This window comes from Marmota monax, unplaced genomic scaffold (assembly GCF_021218885.2).
Source record: "Marmota monax isolate L192 unplaced genomic scaffold, Marmota_monax_Labrador192_F-V1.1 WCK01_AAM20220418_F8-fsc00292, whole genome shotgun sequence".
In the NCBI taxonomy this organism is placed as follows: Eukaryota; Metazoa; Chordata; class Mammalia; order Rodentia; family Sciuridae; genus Marmota; species Marmota monax.
Window position 1 is genome coordinate 96,601 of NW_026692864.1, and position 16,358 is coordinate 112,958.

At 48.3% G+C, this 16,358-nt stretch overlaps 1 protein-coding gene, 3 long non-coding RNA genes and 4 other non-coding genes across 9 annotated transcripts in view; 4 read left to right on the forward strand and 4 right to left on the reverse strand.

Moving 5' to 3' along the window:
• Positions 1–444, reverse strand: part of LOC124096075 (uncharacterized) — a 17,404-nt gene extending 16,960 nt beyond the window's left edge. Inside the window, exon 1 of the long non-coding RNA XR_009227257.1 lies at positions 25–444. This is a non-coding gene — a long non-coding RNA (uncharacterized LOC124096075). The remainder of the gene's footprint in view (positions 1–24) is intronic.
• Positions 427–7,074, forward strand: Mrpl58 (mitochondrial ribosomal protein L58). Of its 2 annotated transcripts, none has more exons than XM_046449617.2 (6): positions 427–565; positions 3,210–3,246; positions 5,544–5,603; positions 6,139–6,221; positions 6,314–6,483; positions 6,746–7,074. In XM_046449617.2, the coding sequence occupies exons 1-6, from the start codon at positions 467–469 to the stop codon at positions 6,828–6,830; spliced, it is 534 nt and encodes a 177-aa protein (XP_046305573.1). In that variant the 5' UTR covers positions 427–466; the 3' UTR covers positions 6,831–7,074. The 2 variants fall into 2 exon arrangements, with proteins under 2 accessions (XP_046305573.1, XP_046305572.1); XM_046449616.1 differs by having other exon boundaries at positions 435–652.
• LOC124096076 (uncharacterized) lies at positions 5,619–12,876 on the reverse strand. Its single transcript, XR_009227262.1, has 2 exons — positions 12,738–12,876; positions 5,619–6,532 (listed from the first exon to the last, which is right to left on the reverse strand). It is a non-coding gene; the product is annotated as an uncharacterized LOC124096076 (long non-coding RNA).
• Positions 9,591–11,705, reverse strand: LOC124096077 (uncharacterized). The gene is made up of 2 exons (XR_009227263.1): positions 10,500–11,705; positions 9,591–10,099 (listed from the first exon to the last, which is right to left on the reverse strand). It is a non-coding gene; the product is annotated as an uncharacterized LOC124096077 (long non-coding RNA).
• Positions 10,911–10,983, forward strand: Trnar-ccu (transfer RNA arginine (anticodon CCU)). Its single transcript has one exon. It is a non-coding gene; the product is annotated as a tRNA-Arg (tRNA).
• Trnar-ucg (transfer RNA arginine (anticodon UCG)) lies at positions 11,521–11,593 on the reverse strand. The gene has a single exon. It is a non-coding gene; the product is annotated as a tRNA-Arg (tRNA).
• Positions 11,784–11,856, forward strand: Trnar-ucg (transfer RNA arginine (anticodon UCG)). The gene has a single exon. It is a non-coding gene; the product is annotated as a tRNA-Arg (tRNA).
• Trnar-ccu (transfer RNA arginine (anticodon CCU)) lies at positions 12,040–12,112 on the forward strand. Its single transcript has one exon. It is a non-coding gene; the product is annotated as a tRNA-Arg (tRNA).
• Positions 12,877–16,358: the final 3,482 nt, after the last annotated feature.

Here is a 16,358-nt window from a genome sequence, read left to right on the forward strand (position 1 = left end):
AGCCAGCACCCTCCTGGAGCTTACCTTCTGGCAACAGACAGGCAGTTACATTAGAAAAATAAGACTTGGTGATTTTAAAAAAATGATAAGTCAGAGCAGAATAGAGGGATGCGGGGCGCGCGGCCGGCGGTGGGCGGTGACCCAGGCGGTGCAGGGAAACCTCACTGGTGTGTTTCATTTGACCTCAAGATACCGACACAGGGCTTCTGGGGAACAACACGAATCCGGTTGTGTTGTGTTTTTTTTGTTTGTTTTTTTGGTCTGTTTGCTGGGCGGCTCCCTTGGGGGTCTGGCCGACATCTGCTCCGTGTCAACCAGGCCTCCTCAGAAGCACAGCCGGGTACGTAGTTCGTCGCCTCCGGGAGGCGGGTCCTAGAGGCTGCGCGGAACCTTAAGTCCGAAGAGCAGCGTAATCTTGCGGACCGCGGGGGGAGCGCGCACGCCGGAAGCTGCCCAGAGGCCGAACATGGCGACCGCCTGGGTCCTGCGCTGGGCCCTGAGCCGAACTGGAGCCTGGCTGCTCCCGCCGCCCGCGCGCTTCCCGTGCCGGACTCTACACAAGCAGGTAGACGGCACCGAGTTCCAGAGCATCTACAGCTTGGACAAGCTCTACCCTGACTCTAAGGGTTCGGACACCGCTTGGAGGGTCCCGGTGAGCCGGGAAGGGCCGGACGGAAGGGGCGTTTCCTCCCGCAGCTGGGTGACGTCAGGAGGCCGGGAGCCCATTGGCCGGCCGCGGGGCTACGAAGGGTCGCCGCGGGAGGAGACTGGTTGGCCGATCACCGGGGCCTGGGACTGCAGAGGTGTAGTGGCGCCGGCTGTGACCCCGGCTGCGCGGGCTCAGGGGTAGCAGGCTAGACCCACTGCTTTGAGACCACCAGCTTTTCCGCGTTTGTTTTCCAGTCCTCGGGCTCAAATTCGTGTCCCAAGGGAAATGTGGGCATTCTGGCCCTCCCAAGTGGACAGTAAAGACCGATTCTGGCAAGTTCTTTACTACCAATTTGGAACGTTGCATGGCCCATTGCCTCTAGTAACCCCAACACGGCAGAGGAAACAGCGTTTCCCGTTTGGTCCTTCAGGATCCATTTATTTAGCTCATTGTTTGCAGGTACTGCACATGCCAGAACGATGGAACCCACCTGGTTCTGTTGAGCTAGCACCTACAGCACTGCAAGATAATGCAGTTTCTTTCTTTCTTTCATTCACTCACTCATCCAGCAAACTTATTGGGAAGGTGCTGTGCTGCACTGGCTAGACCAGGGCATAGAGTAGTAAACAAAACAAAAATCCGAATGCTGTGGTGTTTATAGTCTACTGGAGGGAGACAGGCAAAAAAAATAATAATTAATTTAGAATGTATGATATGGTATCTGGAGAAAGTAAAGCCCAAAGGAAGAGAGAGCACCAGAGGTTGCAGTTTTAATTAGGGTGGTCTGGAAAGGCCTCAGTGAAGAGGTGACATTCGAGTAAAGACCTGGAAGAAACAAGACAATGAGCCATGAGAATACTGGGGAGGCAAACATCCCAGACAGAGGGAACAGTAAGTGCAACCCATTTAAGGCAGTAGTATGTTGGAGCAGTGTAGCTGAACAGGACATTCAGAAGAAGTAAAGCTAAAGAGGAGAAGGATGGTTGGGGAAAGGCCTGTGATTAGGGCTTATTGGCCTCAACTTTCCGCTGAATGTAATAGAGACCTGTTGGAGAGTTTGAAGCAGAAGATTGGAATGATGCACCTTAATTTTACCAGGATCACTTGTAGAGCCTTACAGAGAGTAGACTAGAAGATGGCACTAATATAGACAAGAGGATAAGCAATGTGGAAGCAATAGGAATCTTGAGAATTGGTCAGATCCTAAATATATTTTGAAGGGAAAGCCATAGGATTTGCTAATGGATTGGATCTGAGAAGTAATAAGTGAAATTGAAGTCTAAAGCCTGGGGCAATGGAAGCATTGACTTGCTATTATATTAGCATGAGAGAGTATAAAAACAGTCATTTGTCCTTTCATTCAACAAAAAGTTTATCGTGTACTTACTGTTTCAAGCATAGCAGATGCAGCCATGATAGACAAGATCCCTGCCTGGTGGAGCCTGTGTTCTAGTAAAAGCAGTAAACAGTTAGCAAATCGGGAAAATATCAGAAGATAAAAAAAAGAATTGGCCAGTGTGCTATAGTAGAAAAAATTCAGGACTACTTCAGATTGTTAGAGGGAAGTCCCCTGGGAGGAGGCCTGAGGTTTGAGGCAACCATTAGGCATCAGAGTAGCTGCTGGGACATGGGACTAGAGTTAAGCAAAGAGGTGGATTTGAGCCAGAAAGTTGGGAATCAGCAACACAGATGGGATGAAGAAAGAGGAAGAAGCATTTCAGGGTCATATCAGTGTTTAAAAGTTGCAAAAACCTAGCAAAGTAGAGTGAGAAAGAGGCTCAGGGAAGCTAGAGGAAAACCTGGAGAGGGTATCTCCGGAGAAAGAGGAAGAGCAAGCTTCAGGAAAGAGGGTGTGGCCCATGGTTTTCAGGTCTGGGGAGAGGTAAGCAGGCTAAGGGTTTCATCTCCAAATAATTCTAAGATAAAGGGAATAAAGGCAGTCAGCAGGGGTTACAGGTAAGGATACTTTTGTCTTAGAGGGTCAGAAAAGCCTCAGAGCTGGTGGTATTTATGCTGAACCTTGTGGACCCAAAGATTGAAGGCTAAAGGGTATTGCTGCCAGAGGAAGAGCTTCAGGAGAGGCAGGTGAGAAGGCCTGGGGCAGAGTAGTTCAGGCTGACCTGAACCCTGAAGTCCTGTTCAAGGTGGGCCCACTCACATGTGAGTCTCATATGGGGAACAGAGTGGTCCACCAGGGTTGTTCTCTGGGTTGGCAGAGAGTGTTGCCTTGGAAATCTCCTGAAACATATACACGGAGGCTTCCTCCACACACTGCAGGAGCCAGGCCCTTGATGGTGCCTGTACTATCTAAGGCACTAGCTCTAGGAATGGCTTAGAGACACCAGTTCTGTTTTCGCAGAGGGGTGTTTCTGAGTTAGTGCCTCTGGAGACTGGGGGATCCTTTTTCTGTTACTCTGATGTGATGATTTTGCTGGGGAAATGAAAATAGTGACATATTACATTTGCACTGTGGATTTCCATCATTTCTTTTATTGCTCTGGACCAGCTAAGAGTCACCCAGCAGGTGATAGCCACGTGACCTGTGTATATTACATTACAGGATGATGCAAAGCAAGCCAGCAATGACATCCCACTAGGTAAGTGGTTTTGTTTTAGTAAAAATCAGCCATTTTAAGCCAAGCTCAGTAACTTATGACTATAATCCTTTACTTGGGAGGCTGAGTGAGGCAGGAGGATTGCAAGTTCAAGTCCTTTTATTTTGAAACCCTAACTTGAAATTAAATAAAATAAAAGGGCTGGGGATATAGTTCAGTGCTTGCTTACCATGTATGAAGCCCTGGGTTTAATCTCCAATACTGCCCTGACCCCCCCCCCAAAAAAAAAAACAAACCAGTCATTTCAGGCTGGGGTGTAGCTTAGTTGTAGAGTGTCGGCCTAGCCTGTGTGAGGCCCCAGGTTTGATCCCGAGCACAATAGGAACAACAACAAAAAAAAGACATTTCCCACCCCTCACATGTTCCTTCCAGATCTCACCAGCCCAATTTAAGTTTATTTAAAAAAATAAAATAAAATAGACATTATTATTGCTGTATGTATATATGTGACTGTATGACCAATGTGATTCTGCAACCTGTACAATCAGAAAAATGAGAAATTATACCCCATTTGACTGAAATATATGAAATGTCAAGATCATTGTACTGTCATGTGCAACTAATAAAAATAAATAAAAAATCCCAAGAAATGAAGAGTAAAAAAAAAAAAATTCTGGGCGTGTAAAAGTGAAGTCTCTAGCATTGTTTAAAACAGCATATGAGCGACAGTGCAACCACTCGTGGAGTACCACCCAGTATGCCCGCAGATGCAGACCTCCTGATGTGCTCATGATATAGAAGTTTTTACAGTAAATGAGTTGATTTTTGTGGGAATAAGAAGGTACAGGGGAGCTTAAAAGCTGCCAGTTTTCTTTCACATATGTATTTACATTTGTGTATTTGTATCTGTTTATCTGAGTGTGCATGTGTGTGTATATCTCAAAGACCTGGATACCAGGCTAGAGAAGTGGCTCAGTGGTAGAGTACATGCATAACTTCAGAATTCTGTACCTGTAGGCATAGGGCCTGGCAAAGTGAGCCTTTAGAGTCAGAGAGCTATGCCTCCCACAAACAGTGAAAGGGAGAGTAGCCAAAGGTTTGGGGTTCCTCTGACACTAAAGCAGAGAGGCCAGAGACTGCAACACATGGGATAGGACACCTGTGGGTGAGGAGCCGCAACAAAGTGGTTTACAGCTCACAGCTCAGCCCTAGAGAGTGCGTGGAGGGGAGGGAGTGGAAAGCCATGTATCAACAGAACTGGAGGCAGAGAAGTGTCTCGTGCAGCCTTCCCAGGAAGATAGACAGCTTCCCAGTGGGCAGTGGCCTTGAGCAACTCCTTCCTGGCCTCCCATACTCTCTTGTTCTGGGAGGACTTCACCACATACTGTTCCTGCAAAGGCAGACTGCTGCTCTCGTCCTGGCCCAGGTGGCTGGTGGGTTTCCATGCTAGGTTGCAGGGCCCCGTGGTAGAATCATTCCCTTGACCATTTGTTACCTGATCAGAACAAGGATTTAATTCTTTTTTTTTTTTTTTCCAAATGAGGAAGGCCCCTCAGCAGCAGTTCTGAGATGGGGCATCACTGCCCACAGAGCACTGCACCTGCCCCCATGGTGCCACAGTGCTTCACCACCAGACCTCTTTCGGTTCACAGCTTGTCTTCTGAAACCTTCCCACCACCATGCCTTCACTACCTAGCTACTGCTAGGCTGTTTTCATTAATTATAAAAGTGGAAGGAAAAAACTTATAGACTAAAAGTAAACAAAACCAAAACCCAGAGAAGCAGTGGGACTTTGCTAACATCACACAGTGGCTATGTAAGTGTTCAAAGTGAGGGCTCCCATCTCCAGACCAAGTCCTCATTCCTCCCGCAAATGTTTTTAGCACTGACCGTGACCTAGGCTCTGGGAACACACAATGAGTCAGACACAGTCCTGCCCTCCTGAAGCTTACAGTCCATGGGGATTCCTTGTCCACCACACTTTGAGATACTTGAACTTGTCTGTAAGTTTGAACTTTTGAAAGTTCAAACTTTAAACAAACAGCAAATAAATAGGGCAGAAGGATCTGGTGGAATGTGCTAGACCAGAAGAGGACAGCCCAGAACCCAGTCATAATTTTATTTCTCTGCTGTCTATATGACCTTGGGGAAGTACTTGCCCTTTATTTCAGTTTTGACATCTATAAATACTCTACAGCTTTACTGGCCTGAATGCTACATTTGTGTGTGCCTTGTGTGATTGAAAGAGATGTGTAATAAGGACAGTTACGTTGATAATTAGCAGTCTGTACATTTGGCCATGGGATAACCCTTTGGGTGTGCATCCTTTCATTTTATAGATCGCTTGACGATATCTTACTGTCGGAGTAGTGGTCCCGGCGGGCAGAATGTAAACAAAGGTACAGGCACCTTGGTGTTTTCTGTTGCTTTAAAACTTAGCTGGGAGAGGGGATTGAAGAGGGAGCTGTTTTTACATTCATGTGGAATAAAGGGATTTTTTCAGCCAAAGCTTAAATACCACCAGCTTATAACAATCCTCTTTATCCTTTTGAATGTGGTCTGATTCTCAGGCTGTCAGCTATGGCTTGCTAGGAGTAGGATTGGCTTGTGAAGCTAAACAAAGAGAACTCACAGTGTGAGCTGGCAGCCAGCTCCAAGACAGGTTTCCTTCATTCTTGTGGAACCCATTCCCCCCATTCTTTACTGAAGCCAGTAAAACTGGAAGAGAAGCATTGCATGGATAGTTACCAGAAGGTTTTTTGTCCTGAAGAGCTTCACTGCCTTTGCGGGCTCGTTCCATGGCCAACTTCGACAAAGGCCAGCACATGCATGGCTGGGTATCTGGCTTCCCTTGGTTCCAGGATAGTCACTGGTCCCCTGGGTGCCTCATCTTCCCAAGTCTCAGTGACCACTACTCCTTTCTTTCATCCGCAGTGAATTCCAAGGCTGAAGTCAGATTCCATTTGGCCACAGCTGACTGGATTGCAGAGCCTGTGAGGCAGAAGATTGCGCTCAAGGTAACCACTCTCCCTTTATTTCCCTGCAGATTCCTCAGCGGCTTCTAAACCTTTACTCTGCAGAAGTCCACTTTTTCCTTTTGTTCTTTCAGCATAAAAATAAGATCAACAGGGAAGGAGAGTTGATACTCACCTCCGAAAGCAGCCGCTATCAGTTCCGGAATCTGGCAGATTGCCTACAGAAAATTCGAGATATGATCGCAGAGGCCAGCCAGATGCCCAAGGAGCCATCCAAAGAAGATGCTCAACTTCAGAGAATCAGGTACCAGAAGATGCCCTAGGTTGTGTAGACTGATTCATGTAGGCAAGAGCTGCACAGGAAAGAAAGGAGGCAGGATGAAGTTCAAGAGGCCCGAGCAGGCATGGAGAATCTGCAGGAGGGGCAGGGACTCACCCTGGACGGGGTGTGCATCTGCACCTGGTGACCGGGCTATTCTCCCTCCCACTCAGCTTCCCACCATTCCTACCACTTTGAAAGGCACTGATTGGGCATTTGGGTCTCATTGTGGTCTTTTTGTTTTCAGGATAGAAAACATGAATCGGGAAAGGCTGAGACAAAAGAGAATAAATTCTGCCATAAAGACAAGCAGGAGGGTAGACATGGACTGAAATCCCTCCAGCATCCACTCTTCAGGGCGTTGGAGCAGCTGCAGCTGAGAGACCTGTAACGCCATGAGGATATTCGTTTTCTTTATCTTCTTTGCTGTTAACATTGGAACCGTTAAGAGAGTATTCATTTGGAATGAGGGCTTCAGGCACTGGTTGCAGGTCTTCATATACCATTACCACGTTGTTAAACCATAGTTACCCATTGACTGTATTACTAACTGCAATAAATTTTGGTTTTTTTTGATACCAGGAATTGAACCTGGGGATACTTAACCACTGAACCACATCCCCAGCCCCTTTTTGTATTTTATTAGAGACAGGAACTCTCTGCATTGCTTAGGGCCTTGCTAAGTTATTGAGGCTGGCTTTGAATTCTCAATCTTCCTGCCTCAGCCTCCCGAGCCACTGGGATTACAGGTGTACACCTGGCTTGCAGTAAACTTGTTAAGCTCAGTGGGCCTTGCCTGTCAGAATGCTTCAAGACAAGACACTGACCTTTTCTCTCACCTGAAATCTACCCCACTATCACTGCCTCAGCGCTGATGATTTCACAGCTTACTGCTAGAGAACAGAGGGCTCTGGGTCTTCCATCAAGGAACACACAACTAGGCAGAAGGGCATTTGAGCTAGGACTTGAAAAAGGTATAGGATTTCAATCAGTAGAGAGGGAGTATTATATGCTATTTGAAAGGAAAAGTGTAAATCCAGGAGACAGAAGAGCTAAGGTGCAGGATGTGACAAGGAAGCCATTGGTACTGAATGGCAGATTCCTGCAGGGGCTTGTCGGAAGTCCATCTAGAAAGGCAGAGGCTCTATTAGAGAGCCCGGAACTCAAGGTAAATTGTTAATTTGGGGCAGTACTAGTGATTGAACCAAGGGCATTTTACCCTGAGCTACATCTCCAGCCACCCCAACCTTTTTTTGAAACAGGGTCTCATTAAATTGCCCAGGCTGGTCTCAAACTTGAGATCTCCTGCCTCAGCTTCCTGAGTTGCTGGGATTACAGGTGTGCACCACCATGCCTGACCATGGTAGGGTTTGGATTTCGTGAAACAATAGGTAACAGGGAGCCACTAAGAATTCGAGTGAGTATTGCGTATTAGGTGTATATTAAATTGGCAGTGGGCTTTAGAGGCAGGAAGAGTTTACTGGAATTGAAAAGAGACTTTTGCAGTCCTGTGGGTGTGGGAACAAGCACCCAGGCTAGGGACCTAGGCTAATGTAACAGTGGTGGATTATTCTGGTATGTATGAAGTTCTTCAAATGCTCTATATTATTTTGATGCGGTTCTCTCATTTGATAAATACCAGATCATGATGCTCCAAGTGTAAGGTAATGAACTATAGTAGTATATACACTTGAGTAGGCACCTCATCGTTCATATAGGTAAGTCCAGACTAGGGGGTAAGTCATTTACAAGTGACTGGCAAAATACAGAAGATGTGGAGCTGGGGTTGTGGCTCAGCAGTAGAGCGCTCGCCTCACACTTGTGAGACCCTGGGTTTGATCCTCAGCACCACATAAAAGTAAATTAAGTGAAGTGGAGGTATTGTGTCCAACTATAACTAAAAAATATTTTTAAAAAACTACAGATGTGGAAGATAGGACTCGGAGCCTCGGGGCTGAGTCTGTATGCAGGACATACAACATTCATTCAGTAATTCAATAGAACTGAATGCCAGATGCCACGAGAGGTGAGGAGTCAGCAGTGAACTAAAGTCCATCATTCCAGAGAATTGGCATGTGTCAGATGATGACAAAACAGAAAGAAAGGTGGTTCCTGTAACAGTCACATGACCTAAAGCATAGTCAATGACACAGGCGAAGCAAATGGACTGGGGACAGAGAGCAGAGCTGGCTGGTGGGTCAGAGAAGATGTACTTGAGGTGCTTGAGATGGGCCCTAAGGAGGGCAAGAGCTGCCCAGGCAAGCAAGGGGAGGGCATCTAGATGAGTGACCAGTGCTTAGTGCACTGAGCAAGCAATCAGGGAAGGACAGCTGTGACTTCTGGCCCAGTTCTTCAGGAACCCAGGGCACAAGTTGCTGTGAAAGATGAGTCTGCCACACCAAATGGACGTCAGATTTCAATGGGACAGCCAACACACTTAGACTTCACCCCTCCAGAGGCTGTCAGGAGATGACTGACCTGCTCGTGAAAGGACAAAGAAGGACTGCGGGGGAGTGGGCAAGGGTTGGCCAGTGGATCTGGGGCAGCAGGTAATGATCCATCCTCACACGGGGCAGTGACAGCGGGTTGGAGAGAAGTGCCAGATGCTGGAGCATTAGGGGGGACAGAAAGTTGGCCTGGGTGGTGTGGGAGTAGGGGTGTGGTGGGGTTATGCTGTGCACGGAGACAACAGTCAAAAGGGGCTGTATGCAAGCAGGACTGGGAGGGAATGGAGCCCTGGAGCTGGGAGTGAAGTTGCTGTGGGGAGATCCAAGGTCCACACAGACAGGCAGTGTCTTGGGAATGGACAAGAGCCGCTGAGAATGAGGCAAGGCAGAGCCTGGGGAATACTTGGCTAGGTGGAGCAGAGGGAAAGCAGAGACCCTGGGGCATGGCACAGAGCCAGAGGCCTTCAGAAGACATTGGTGGGAGGTGAAGATACCCAGAAACACCCTGGGATATACAGGAGGGAAGGGAAAGGTAAAGAAGCGAAGCAAGGACTGGGGTTGTGGCTCAGTGGTAGCGCACTTGTCTAGCATGTGTGATGCACTGGGTTTGATTCTCAGCACCGCAAACAAATAAATAAAGGTCCATCAATCTCTAAAGATTTTATTTTTTTTAAAAGCGAAGGAAATGGACTGGGGACAGAGAGCAGAGCCCATTCATAAAAACGAAATTTCAAAGACAATGTTGAGTGAAGGAGGCCAGACCTCATAAAATTATAGACTACAGTTAATTTCATTTATATGAAGTTGAAAACTAGTAAAATCATTTGTGATGAGAAAAATAGAACATGCACAGGGGCTGGGGCTGTAGCTCGGTGGTAGAGTCAGAGAAGGATTTGCATGACGGAGGAGATCATTGACTTGGGGAGGCACAGGGTGCCTTGCAGGTGCCAGGAGGTTCCCTGTCTTGATGGAAGTGGCAGGTTCATAACTCAGGCAGGAGGAGAAGCTCGTCCTAAGGACCTGTGATTACTGCCTGCCTTTAAACCTCAGCAGTCACAGCCAGAAGTCCTCAAGGCAGTGGACTGGAGCCACATGGGCGAAATTCTTCCTTCTTGCTCTAGTAAGGGGAGGAAGGAGACCTGTTTCTGCAGACTCTGTTTTAGAGAGAAGCAAAGAGGAATATGCTCAAGTCCTGTTTACCCTGCAAAGTCTGGAAGTAGGCACAATGGGACTACACATTTGTCCTTGGCTGAAGGTTTTTGTTTTGTCCTTCCCTGACCCCTGGTTCTGGGGTTGAACCCAGAGACACTCTGGGTTCATTAAACTACATCCCAATCCTTAATTTCCTTGTGAAACAGGGTCTCCCTAATTTACCCAGGTTGCCTTCGAACTTGCCATGCTCCTGCTTCAGCCTCCCGAGTCCCTGGGATTACGGCTGTGCACCTTGGCCCACCGTGCGTGCGTGTGTGTGCGCGCGCGTGTTAAGGAATATTAGACTTACAGTTTTAAAGAAAATACTAGAGTGAAAACTCTGCCCGGCTGCCATCCACGCACCCTGTTGGTAACGTGACAGGTGTGCACAGTACACGGGATCCTGTTGTGGCTGGATCGGTGCGTTCTCACGACGGACTCCGTGTCCGTGCCTCGTGTCTGTTCTCTTTCACTTCCCGCACTACCTTCTCCTAAAATTCTTGATTTTTGCATCAGTTCTTTAGAGGTACACAAAAATGGTCAGGAAACGCCACCGCCCTCGGTCTTCCCGCATCTACGGTCAGGTTTTCCAGGCGACTTCAAGGCGGCCCCCAGGTTCCGAGGAGCGCCCGCGGCTGGGCCGGAGCGTGGCGATGGCCCAGCCCGGTGCGGTCCCTTCGCCTCCCGCAGCTCCGGGCCGGCCCGACTGCGACCTGCCCGGCCAAGCAAGGTCGCACTGCACATCAGAGGAGAGGCAGGCCGCACGCGCCGCAGGCCCCAGTGGCCTAATGGATAAGGCACTGGCCTCCTAAGCCAGGGATTGTGGGTTCGAGTCCCACCTGGGGTAGTGCCCATCATTTTTAGCTTTCCCCAAGCTCCAAATGGAGCCCGGCCTCCAGGTAGGCTCCACTGGGCAAGAGGGGCTCTGCTCTGTTCCTCCACACCGGCGAGGGGTGGCCGAGAGAGTTGGCCGCACACCTTCTTCCCGGGTAGAAAAGTCCCCAGATGGAGGCCGTGGAGTGTTGAGGCTCCCGACCCGGGGCAGCTAGAAATGAATAAACGCACTCGGGCTGCGGGAGAGGAGTCGGGCGCCGCGCGGAGGCGGGCACAGCCCTCGCACTTAGACGTTCCTGAGAGGGATCCCCGATGCCACCCACGAGGGCCTCGAACCCCAAGCCCTGGCTTATCCATTCAGCCACTGGGGCAGGCCAAGAAGGCGCCACAGAGCCTCCAGGCGCACGTGCCCAGACTGAGTGCCGGACAGCAGCACTAGCAGCACAACCTCCGCCAGGGCAAACGGAAGGCTGACTCAAGGGGACCGCTGTCAGGTTCACAGAAGTCTGTAGGGCAGTGAGCAACCCGCGGCGCTCGCCCAAAATGAAGCTGACCACGAAGGGACTCGAACCCTCAATCTTCTGATCCGAAGTCAGACGCCTTATCCATTAGGCCACGTGGTCAGGACGCCCAAGGAAGCGGGGGGACAGATCCAGGTGCCGCCCCTAGGAGGTGGTAGTGCAGTGACTCCTGCAGAAACTGTCGCAGTTGTCACAGCGAGAATCGCAGGCACCATGAATCCACAGGTGCGCCGGTAGCGCTGCGTCTCATTGTCACCAAATATATTTTCTAGCAGAAGCACTAACAGGAGAAGACCGCGTGGCCTAATGGATAAGGCATCTGACTTCGGATCAGAAGATTGAGGGTTCGAGTCCCTTCGTGGTCGTAAACGTTTTAAACCCGATGGTTTTAACCCTCATTTTAGGTAAGAAAGGCCTCTGGGCTCCTCTCAACCATTCTCCGTGAGTATGGTCAGCTTTTGCGTTTGGAATCTTCTGGGTTTGACGTCATGACGCAGCCCGCAGCGTCACAGTTTAAGAGGCATGTGACCGGGCGCCGTTTGCGTGAAGCCCCAGTGGCCTAATGGATAAGGCACTGGCCTCCTAAGCCAGGGATTGTGGGTTCGAGTCCCATCTGGGGTGATAGTCCTTTGGATTTTTAAAGGAATCAAATTAAATTTAATATTCTAACACATACGTTTAGTCTTTTTGTTAAAAAGGTACTTAGCTGTTTTTTCATTTCTGTGTTGCAACTCATTTTCCTTTTCTTCTTGAGGAGGCCCTACTAGGAGATGTGAGTCAGCGGGAGCGCAAGTGGCACCAGCACGAGCTCAATGTCAACGTCTCGGGAAAGCGCCCCTCAGACTGCAAGCCCCAGCAAACGTCGCTGAGCGAGGTGTCCAAGCCCGTCACCGTAAAACTCAACAGCGGGCAGCGCTCCAGCCCCAGGGGCAAGTCGGACGCCCGTCGCCAGCTGCGCCCCGACGCCCGGGCTGCGAGGACGCAGGCGTGCGCCAGGCACCGGCGGAGCGCGTCCCCGGGTCGGCCCGGCCGGCGGGAAAAGCCGGCCCGCTGCTCGAGCAGGGGACACCCGGCGCCGGGACGCCCCGGGCGGAGCCAGTGCAGGGCGAGCCCCAGGGGAAGGGGCAGGGAGGAAGAGGCCTGGAACCAGGGCCGGGTTGGGCTGAGAGGTGCGGAGAGCCCGCCGCGACCCCGGTCTCGCGCGCAGGGAGGGAGTCAGGGGTGGAGGCCGACCTCGCCGCCTTACCTCTGCCCGCGCGGGGCGGAGCGCGGCGGCCGCGGAGACCTGAGCAGCCGGGGCCCCGGCGCCGAGCGGGGGCGGCGCAGGGTCGGTGCCTGCGACACCCGGAGCCCCGGGAACACCCCGGCGACGCGGCTACGGGACGAGCGACGCGGGGGAGGGGAGGAAGGCGTTGGGGGCGGAGTAGGAGAGACCAATCTGCTGTCAGAAGGCCAAATGGCGTTTCCTGCACGTCGCTTCGGCCCAGGGGGTCAGGGAGCCGGCAGAGGTGGGCTTTGTTTTTTAAATCTAATCAGTTATACCTGGCAGCAGATGCATTTCACGTAGTGCACACATAGAGCACGACTTTTCATGTCTCTGGCTGTGCACAGAAGGTCTGCTTGTTATCTGAACAGGTGCGTTCCCTTTGTGAAAGGCCAGAGATGTGCCCTTTCCAGGTGGGACACTTCACACTACGTGCTCCCTTCACCAGGGCCATCCAGAATTCTTCCTGTTCTCTCCACCCCAAAGGGGTCACCAAAGTTCGGTGGATGCCAGTTTAAACTACCTGTGGCTTCCAAGCTTGCCATTTGATGACAGCAGCACGTCCTGTCCTTAACTAGGGTAGCCACTACTTCTTGGCTGAGCTTTGGATGTAGTTGCCCCCAAACCATCTTCCAGGCTGGGCGTGGTGTTGCACGCCTGTAATCCCAGGGGCTCTGGAGGAGGATCCAAAGTCCAAAGCCAGCCTCAGCAGTTTAGCAAAGTAATTAATTTAGCGAGACCCCGTTTCAAAATTAAAAAGAAAAAAAATGTTTTAAAGGAATAGGAATGTGGTTCCGTGGTTAAGCGTTCCTGGGTTCATCCCTGGTACATCATCATCACCTTCATCATCATCTCTTCTTCTTCCTCCTTCTCCTCCTCCTTTAAACCAGATAATTTCAAAGTAAAGAGGTGATGGTCTTGGTAGCACAGGTCTGTGGTCCCAGCTACCAAAGAACTTGAGGCTGGAGGATCACAAGTGTGAGCCAGCCTGGGCAACTAAGTGAGCACTCTTTCAAAGCATTAAAGCCAGTCTCTGTGGCATAGGCTTGTAATCTCAACCACTCCAGAGGCTGAGGCAGGAAAATCAAAGGTTCCAGACCAGCCTCAGCAACTTAGTGACAATCCCCAGTACCAAAACTAAATCAAATAAAAAGGACAATGAATCTCTGGCATTATGTATAATTATAATGCACCAAAAACAAACACAGGAAAAAACTGAAAACCAATAAAATAAATAAAAGGGGCTGTGGATGTAGCTCAGAGGTAGAGAGCCCATTTTGTCCAGCTCTAAATTATGGGGAGGAATTAGGCACATGAAAAGGAGAGGCTGCTGTGCAGAGGACAGCGAAAAGTGTCACAACCCTGTCACCTTCAGATGACTCCTTCAGGGGCTGAAACCCCATTTTCTCATAGTAAATGATGCTTCATAAGATAAGTAATGAGTTTTTTTGAGGGAGGGGGGTGCTGAATTAGGGAATGGAACCCAGCACCTAGCACAAGCTGGGCAAGCAGTGTGCCATTGAGCTATGGCAAATATTAAGGTTCTTCTAAAAGCAGAGCGTAGTGCTAGGCCCTGGGAAATACAAATCATAGTACTAGTACTCACAAGGAATGTTCTGGAACCCTCAAGTTCTTTCTAATATTCTAGCATGAGCAGGAATTACCAATGCCTGGTGTTATAGGGGGAGTGGGAGGTGTGATTACAACTTGCCATGGCTGGTGGACAACAATAGCGCAGAGGAGGCCCAAGAATCTTCGCTGGGCAGAGATGGTGGGGGGGGCCATACTTAGTCCTGTGACAGTAGGAAGCCAGTGGGTGGTTTTAAGTAGATAAGTTTTAAGTATTTTTCTATAATCAAAATAAAGTTTTTATTTAATGACATATCATTAATTTGTTCATTGTTTTCATATGAAATGTTTGTATTTTTATTTTACAAACATTCTGTAGTTACAAACTTGATTTCTCATTGATCCATGGTTTAGGAGAGAAAAGTTTAATTTCTAAGGGCCTGAGTTTTTAAAATTGTTTTGTTACTGTCTTTCATTCTGTGGCTATTAATTATTGATTTTCTGTAATATTTGCACTGGGATCAGTCAATATTACCTATAATTTGTGAGTTTTTTCAAAACTTGAGGCTTCTTCATCTCATATTATCAATTCCCATAGTTATCCTGTTTGAATGATATAAAGTCTAGTAAATGAGCTGTTAGATTCTCCCTTTTATAACAGTCTGCTGTAATCTCGTTTGTTTTGCAAATATGTCATGCTAAAATCATTACAACAGATGCTTCAGCAATTTCTTTTTAACTCTTTTCAGCTTTATATATATTTAATGCTATTTTTTCACTACTTAAAAGTTTCTAACAGTTTCTTTCAGTAAATGCCTTCCTTTATTATTGAATACCATTTGAAAAATTAAATTTGCTTTCCAGTTCTGGGGCTTTCCAGTTTCTGAACCCAGGAGTGCTCTACCAGCATACATACTATATCCTCATAGCTTTTATTATTATTATTATTATTATTATTATTATTATTATTATTATTTTATTTTATTTTATTTTGAGAAAGTGTCTCACATGTTTTTGTCTTGAATTCAACTTTGCTAGATAGTGATGACTCCACATTTTTGTCCCTCCTTTACAAACTGCTTATTGTAAAAGTATTCAGATATACACAAAAGTATAACAGTAAATGAATCTTCCCATCCCCATCACCCGGACTCATCCGTTATCAAGATTATCTTGCACTTATTCCCTTTTCTCTCTCTTTTCTGTTCTTTTTCTAGAGTATTTTAAAGCAAACCCCAGACATCATTTCAGTTCATCCCCACATATGCCAACATGGGTGTTCCCTTGGAAAACCACAGTGTGAGCATGTGTTTATTTTTGCAGTGCTGGAGATGGAACCCAGGGCCTTTTGCCTGCCTGGCAAACATTCTACTCCTCCACCACCACAATGCCGTTATTGTACTCACAAAAATAATTGTGATTCCTTGGTATGCTTTAATACCCAGGCCGTATTCAAATGGCTCCCATTGTCTCAAAGATACCTTCTAACAGTTAATTGGTACAAATGAGGGTCCAAGTGAGGCTGACAAGCATTTTGACGTTAGTCTTATCAATTCTTTTAACCTAATGCTGCCTTCCCTTCCAGACACCACCGACTTATGGAAAACAAAAGGGTTCCTACAGAATGCCTCCCATTTTAGATTTACTTTTTTGTTGTTGTTGTTCCAGGGGTGCTTAACCACTGAGCCAAATCCCGAGCCCCCCCCCCCCTTTATTCTGTGTTTTATTGAGAGACAGGGTTTCACTGAGTTGCTTAGGGCCTCGCTAAGTTGCTGAGGCTGACTTTGAACTCACCATCCTCCTGCCTCAGCCTCCTGAGCCACTGGGATTGCAGGCGTGCACCACTATGCCCAGCTCTCTTCATATCTTCATGGTGTTATTTATATGTTTCACTCTCAGCTATTTCTAAACTGGAAGTTAGTTTTAAAGACTTCAATAAATTCAAATGCAATTTTTGGCAAAAATTTTTTCAAACGATGCTGTGTATTTAACAGCTTGTGGGAAGGACACACAATGCCTGTTCATCTTTTTGGT